This window comes from Protopterus annectens, chromosome 4.part0 (genome assembly GCF_019279795.1).
Source record: "Protopterus annectens isolate FY-2018-M chromosome 4.part0, PAN1.0, whole genome shotgun sequence".
In the NCBI taxonomy this organism is placed as follows: domain Eukaryota; kingdom Metazoa; phylum Chordata; order Ceratodontiformes; family Protopteridae; genus Protopterus; species Protopterus annectens.
In genome coordinates, this window is record NC_056733.1 from 527025109 (window position 1) to 527033302 (window position 8194).

Genomic DNA, 8194 nt, shown 5'->3' on the forward strand with positions numbered 1-8194 from the left:
TGTTGTTATATTCTTGATAGAAATGAGATAGTGTTAAATAACATATTTAGATCAAGACTAAGGTTAGTGAAGGGGAATTGTAACTCCAAGATGGTTGTGTATATTGCCATATGTCAGGAATGTTTAAGTTATTATGTGGGGAAAACGGAAGGAAGCTTAAAAAAACGCATTTATGAGCATACATATAATATAAAGAAAAGGGATTCAAAAAGTACGATTTACAGACATATCAAACATAATGGCCAAAATCATTAGTTCAAATTTGCCTTGTTGGAAACAATTATAAATGACCCTAGAGGTAAGGATCATAAAAAATTATTGAATTACCGTGAGGTATGGTGGCAGTTATACACAGATGCCACAACATACCCGGGGCTTAATGATAGTATATCAAAAAAACGAACCAAGAAGCAACCAGAAGTAAAGAACAACAAGCACAGTATCCACCAACAGATTTATTATAAAAACTCAAATCTCTGACGTCTCGGCCAAAGCCTTCAAGGAGAATAAAACACTCTCAGCAATGTAGCAATATATACATCTAAATATAAGATAATTACACAATTAATCAATTATCTCACACATCAATCAAGTAATGCCTTCCAATTGAACTCCTCATTTAGCCCAAAAGGAGACATAGTTTTAAATTTTAAAATAAACATAGCTTCTTTCTGTAATAAAAGAGTTTTCCCATTCATATTATAATATGCAGAAACACAAATTTGTTCTAACACAGTGCCTTTTAAACCAACACTGCTGCTATCATGAAATTGTGCAAAATGTAAAGCTACAGGACTATCAACATTAGCATTGTTTATATCCCTAACATGCTCCAAGAGCCTTGTTTTAAATGCCCTTTTAGTCTCTCCTATGTAAAATTTTTTACAGGGACACTGTAGGGAATATACAACACCTACTGAATTACAATAAAAGCAATTATTAGTACTAAATTTAACATTATTTATAGAAGTAAAATAAGGTACAATGTGCTTGCAGGCTTTACACTTCCCACAAGGGAAAGTTCCAACTTTAACAGGTTCCCTATATATTTCTGGGGAAGGTACACTAAACTTACTTCTAACCAAAAAGTTTTTAATATTTCTTCCCCTACGGTAAGAAAATTTTAAATTCAAATTCAACCACTGTTGTACATTCTTTAAAGAACATAAAAAAAGCCAAAAGCGGCTCACAATATCAAGAAACTGCATGGTAAAACAACCAAAAGTGGTAACAAAATAAATATTTTCATTATTCCTATTAATACTACCATATCCTACCACATCACAACCAAATGTGTTAACATTTCTACAGACTGTTGGTTTAGTGCCTCTGACCAAACTATCAAAGCTTTTATTCAGAATTTCCTTTCCATACCCTCGGGCTATAAATGAATCAACAATAGATTTCATTTCTTTATGGAAAATTTCAGGCTTATTACAAAGTCTGTAAATTCGTAACATTTCCCCATAGGGTAAAGCATTTAATGTATGGGGGGGATGCCCACTAGTGCCATGTAAATATTGGCAACCTCCTTCAAACTTTTTATTAAGGGAAGTAACGATATTCCTACCATCAGAAATATCCAATACAACATCCAAAAATGGAATAATATGTCCAATTTTCAGCCCATCAAATTGTAACAAATATTTGTTCCTATTAATATCATTGAAAAATTCCATTATATCATTTTCATTACCATCCACTAAGAATATCAAATCATCCACGTACCTATAGTATTCAATCACATGTGTGTGAAAAAATTTATGTTTATAAATAACTTCCAATTCGAATAATCCCATAAAAAGATTGGCATACATGGGGGCAAATGCAGCCCCCATAGCCGTACCCTGTAACTGCTGGTATAAAACATGATTAAATTCAAAAAAATTATGAGTCAAACAAAAATGAACCAATTCAACTATAAATTCTGTAGCAGGAAAGTCTCCTAAAAAGAACCTAATGGCCTCTATTCCAAACTGATGCTTAATATTAGTATATAAGCTCTTAACATCAATAGTGACCCATAACATGTTCTGATTTAGTTCTATCCTCTTAATTTTTTCCAAAAAATCTAAAACATCACATATATGAGAAGGTAATTTAATAACATATGAAGATAAGAAATGATGTATAAAAATACCTAAATTATGTAAAAAATAATAAGAACCTGAAACTATAGGCCTACCTGGAGGTCTAGATAAATTCTTGTGTATTTTAGGTAGGCAGTAAAATAACGCCATTTTACAACCTTCCACCTTAAACTTATTTTAAACTTCTGCTTGACAAAAATAACCTAATCTGACCCCTTTCTTTATAAGGTCCAAATATTCATCAATGGATGTAGTATATACCTTTAAATCAACCACTTTATATGTATTCTTATCACTCAGGTGATCCATGCACATAGACAAATAATTTGAATAGTGCATAGCTACCAACTTGTTCCCCTTGTCAGATGGCTTAAAAACAATCTCTCTCATCCTTCCAAGGGCTAACAAAGCTTTCCACTCTTCAAGTTGCATATTATACTTTATACTTGATCTCTTACTCATATACTCTTTATAAGCTAGCTCAGTGAAATGATTTACTAAATTAACAAACTGACATACCTCTCCATTTAAACTATTAGGCACAAAATTGCTATGTGAAGGAACCTTAGTTGTGTCAAACTTATAATAAGCATTAATGTCACAGTCCGACACACAAGAATAAAAGCTGTCAGAAGAACTACTAACACTATCATCACACAATGTGGAAGAAAAAATGTTGTCATTTTTAAAAAAATATTTTAGATGCAATTTTCTACCAAAAGCATATACATCTTTCTGTAACTCATGAAGTCGTGGAACCACCGTGGGGATAAATTTAAGTCCCCTGTTCAGTACAGAAATCTCAATGTCACTAAATTCATAATTTGATAAATTAATAACATACTCTTTAGTATTTAATACAGTATGAACAGTATAAACAAAATTAGAGTCACCGTTTGCCCCGTTTAAATCCACCCTGTCCATGTCGTTGCCCACCTGTATTAGAGGATTGTTCCCATGTCCGTTTCTGTCCCTGTGCATTGGGGATTGATGTGGAAACATCCCCATGAAAAGTTTGCTGAAAATTGTCCCTCTGTTGAGCCGCTGGAAGAGCAGGGTAGTCGGAATCATTACAATCCTCTTCATACGAGGTATAGCCGCCTTCTGAAGCTGAAGAGTAGTGCGATTGATTTACAGCCGTACCAGGCTGAAACCTAACTTGCTTGCGACCCTTGTTACATTGTGTCCTGGATAGGAAAGCTCTATTGGACTCATAGTCGCGTACATCACACAACAACTTCCCTTTTTTTCTGTCAATCAAAATAGTTTCATACTCTTTAAGTTTCAAGTTTGTTTGCTTCAAAAATTCATCAAACGTAGAAGCCAAAACTGTATTTGTAAGATCTAAACACAATTTCTTAATACTGGAACACAATTCCTTTTGTTTAAACTGATCACGTTCAATGAGAATGTGCAACCATTCAGTTACACATTTATGTGCAGCATTGACCCATCTTTTGTGAAAGATACAATCTGTGTCCACAGTCAAATCAAACGGAGTAGAGGGGTCTTTGAATACTCTAAGACCCCTCGGGGTAGTTTCAGTCTCTAAATACTTTTGCAATCTACATATGTTGTAATATACGGCAGTTTCTTTCCACATTAGTTTTTCAAGTTCCTCAAAAAGCAATTTATTTTCTGTATTAACAACAAGTGGTACCTTTCTGCCCACACAGGAGAACGGGTTGGAAGACCGCATACGCCTATCTTTCTCCCACTTCTCCCAAACAGTATTATTATCAGTTCCTGATCTCTGGGAAGCTTGCCGCTCACCTCTATCAGCTGGATTAGCCAGAAAATTGTCAAGAGACATTTGACTTCCTTCCATGGTCTCTCTGATTATTGAATTACCGTGAGGTATGATGGCAGTTATACACAGATGCCACAACATACCCGGGGCTTAATGATAGTATATCCCTGAAAGCTATTCTTGAAGCTAATTTATAATGTATTATGTACTTGGTTGATACATTATATTTAAAAGTTATTCACACATTTTTCTTCGACCAGGGAAGTGTAGAATTGATTATTATCTAGGCTAGGTACATTTATCCGATCTTATTTGAATAGAGTGGTATTGTTTAGCATAAGTAGATGGGTTATTTAGTTCCAAATGTTTATAGTGTATAAATATGCATAAACTTACATTGTAATTTATCATTATTTTATATATGTAGTTGTATTTTTATATAATTTATATATTTTATACATATTTTTACATTTTTATTGCATGTATATATGAAAGGAGGATTGACATGATTGTGAGACTGCATTGTTGCATTGAACAGCAGGAGCAACAGATATGTGATATTTGGGGTGGTTGCTTTAAGCTGCAGTTTCGTGGGAATTTTTGAATTTGTAAATTTGGCACCTAAAAGGTTATTAAAGGCGGAAGTTTTATTTTTATGGTGTTCTGAAGAAGCCCGTAGGATACGTGTGAAAGCACTTAACCGATATTCACGATCCAGTTCGCAGTTGTGGTTATAATATTTTTTATCAGCTTCTTTTGTTAGTTTCTATTGTTAGTTTGTCATCAGTTTTACGGACGCTGAGGTGTTTTTTGCCATTTGTGGCGGAATTCTTGGGCATCTCTGTGCGGATTTTTCTTCATCCTGTTACTTGCATTTATGAGATTGGACGTGTGTCTGCTGATAGAATAGGTGTGAGTACACTTATTGGTACTCCGTGGTCATATTCCATCAGTTCTACAGAAGACATGCATGCTTGACAAACTGAAGAAAGATCATCTCAGCTTGGACTTGAACCTTTATCCTTCAGAATACTGTGGAGTCTGCATATCTTCCCCGCAGTCGAATGACATTTAAAGACATGCAGGTAGGTGCGTGCGTGAATGGGTGTGCCTTTTTTGAAGGTTGGGCATCAGGCTGGCACCTCGGCACCATAAAAATCCACTGCCAATCATTAGCAGACCAGAGTTCCGTTGTGGTGACCCCTAACCGGGAAAAGCCGAAAGACATTAGTTGCTATTTGTGCCTGTGAGACAGCTCAGATCTTGTCATGTCTGTGCTGCTACAGCCTTCTCAAAGTACATCTCATTGGCTACTGAATTAGTCATAACAGTCAAGTAGGAGTGCAGTGTTTATTATAGAATACCCACTAGAATTAATTTAGCAATTGAGAAAGGATTTAAAACCAACTCCTGTAGAATGTGATTTTGATTAGTATTTACTTAGTACTGTTTTATATGCAGAATAAAGATGTTGCAAAGGTTTGGTTACTTTTAAAATAATACCGCATGGCTTGCTATCCTGTGTCATTTTTCCTTACAGAGCAAATTCTGTCATTAGTATATAAATAATTATGAAAGGTTTGTTATTTCTTACTTTAAATGGCACCATTTTGTTTTTCATACATTATGCGTCACTAAAGGTTATTGTATAGGGACTCAATGCGGTTCTTTCAGCACAACACCATAAATCCTAGCTGTAATTCTGCAGTAAAATACATCATCTTTTTTAGCAAGGTGACATACACTGTAAATTAAATCAAAAGGTGCTTCAACACAGTATTAGTTTAAGGGTGTGCACACTTATGCAACCAGCTTATTGTACGTTTTTTATTTTTTATATTTTTTCCTGTAACAGATTTGTTTTCCAATTGAATTGTACAGGTTATAGGTCACATTAAAGGTGGGAAAAGTTTTGAAATGATGTATTGTGGTCTCATTTTTTATATCACAAAAACCTGGCATTTTAACAGGGGTGTGTAAACTATTTATATCCACTGTACGTAGTATATTATGACTAGAGAAATTTGATCACAATTCTTTGTAGTTCATATGGCTCTACCTGCCATGGTGTAGTATCAATTACAGTGAAAAAAGTGTAGGAGTGCAAAGTGTTTTACAGGTTTGAAAGATGCAAGATACTTATTGCTGTGGCACAGACAGTACTCAGACGTAAAGTGTATCTTTGATGAGCCAACAGCTTAAAAAGCTGTTAGCCACTTTACTCAGCTAAATTGTTTGTGTGGCAGTGTGACATTTATTACAGCTGTTGAGCTGTCAGTCATTTGTGATGTTTTCTTGTGTTGGCTGCCATGTGTGTTGCAGCACGAGACTAAAGTATAACAGCTCTGAAAGGTTATTACACTCTTGCCTTGCTGATTTCACAGCTTGATCAGCACTCTGCATGTACTATGAACTTATTATTGCTAGATACTTAAGTATGAGTCTAAATATAACAAGTTAATTTTTCTTTTATTTTATTGACAACGCTCTGTCTATTATGTACATTACATCATTTTTATTACTGAAGTAATATACAGAGTCATAAGCGGTTATGACCATGTCCTCTGCATAGGGTATAAGAACAACATGCGAAAGTAAATAATGTGCTGATATGGATGCCAAAAGAGAAGCTGTTGTGGCATGCATGTGCATAATTAAAACAGAAGCTTAATTACAGTAATAGAAGGAGATGGCTATGACCATTCCTTTTGTTCTATGCAAACCTTCATATACTGTTTTGTTTTTTTAATTATTAAATGACACTGTGATCTGTAAAACTCATATAGTGTTTTTGGCATGCTTAATAAAGTTGTTAGTCTTGTAACATTTACAACAAGCGCTCAGATAAAAATAGTTTCAGTCTCAGACTATGTGTGTATTATTATTATAACTATATATATTTTTTTAATTTTTATAGGCATCGCTGATTATAAACCTCATGATGGAGACCATATAATTTTACGGCTTTCCACATGGTAAAATACAATGATGTAGATTCAGAATGGAACTCCATGTCACTCTGTCTTACATTTCTTTATTTCACTACATACATGCAACTGCTGGTCATCATAAAGAAGAACCAAAGCATATGGGATTTAACTTATAGGTCTGCTAAAAGCAAATCAAGTGGAATATGGATATATGTCTTAAAGCATTTAGCATCAATATCGCTGACTAACTAGCAGCTAGCTAGAGCAAACGTGAACCATAAGGTTTGAGAATGTTAACTTTTTGACTTAATCTCCTAGTCTGTTTTGTTTTCTTGTATACTGTATTAGAAATGATTGTTAAGGTACCACTGTATCTGATTTTAAAATATAACTCAAAATATTTTGACAATAGCATTTGAAAGCTTGAGCAAACATTTTCACTTGAGATCTTTTTAGATACTCAATAAACTGTAAACTTGTACAACTGAATTTTGTGTCTCCTTTGGTTGTCTTAACTGATTAGCACATTTTGTACTTTTACTAAGTTGTCAACAGAGTGAAAGACTGCAAGAATATATTTGATTTTTAACTGGATGCTATTTCTGTGACCTATTTTGCACATATCCATTGAATTTCATGGTGTCTGTCTTACATAATCAGTGAATAAATCTAAAGTAAACTGGCAGATAAAATGTATTCTTAGCCATTTAATGTTGACATCTACCAGTATTATTTGGATGCCAGTCCCTTTCTGGCAACAGATTCAACCAGTACAACAAGGACAGTGCAATGACTTGTACATAATTGCACACCTGATATACTGGATGTCTGCAGTCCTTGATTCATCTCTGTTCAAAACACTATACTAGCATTTGCACACTTTTTGTATTTAAATATGTTTATTATAGTCATATATTAGACAGTGGTACTAAATATGATTGTAAACATGAAAAAGTAGGTGTGATGTATTTAAAAGAAAATTATATCATCCATTTTTTTTTATTGCAAAAAATGTTCAGTATGTACTGAAGGAAGTACTGTAGATACTCTTCATTCCCACTGCTGCCACTCCCATTCCTTCTGTAACCTATGGGTAGTGTCCTGCCAAGGACACAGCACCTGGCCAGCTTGTCATACTCTAACTTCCCTGCCTCTTATTCACTTTGGCTGCAGATAGGCTCCACTGTTTTTGGAGGGAAGTATATCAGGAACCAGAATGAGGTAAATTCTCAGTATTTTCCTGCTGCCTCAAGAAGAAACATCTATCAGGCTCCAGACGAATAGTCGTTGCTCAAAAGTGTCTTGACTAACAGATAAGATCACTTTTGGGGATCTCTTCCTCTTATAAATATTTTTTATTGAATATTCACGGCATTATTTCCATTCTACCTTAAAATATATAAATATATAACGAACGGCTATTT

The 8194-nt window shown here is 34.4% G+C and overlaps 1 protein-coding gene across 5 annotated transcripts in view; it reads left to right on the forward strand.

The window, feature by feature from the left end:
* The window catches only part of TCN2 (transcobalamin 2), a 2080282-nt gene extending 2073023 nt beyond the window's left edge, over positions 1–7259 (forward strand). For all 5 annotated transcript variants that reach the window (XM_044068453.1, XM_044068452.1, XM_044068454.1 and 2 more), the window contains one exon: positions 6758–7259. In XM_044068453.1, coding sequence (XP_043924388.1) covers positions 6758–6819 — 62 coding nt within the window. In that variant the 3' untranslated portion in view covers positions 6820–7259. The remainder of the gene's footprint in view (positions 1–6757) is intronic.
* Positions 7260–8194: the final 935 nt, after the last annotated feature.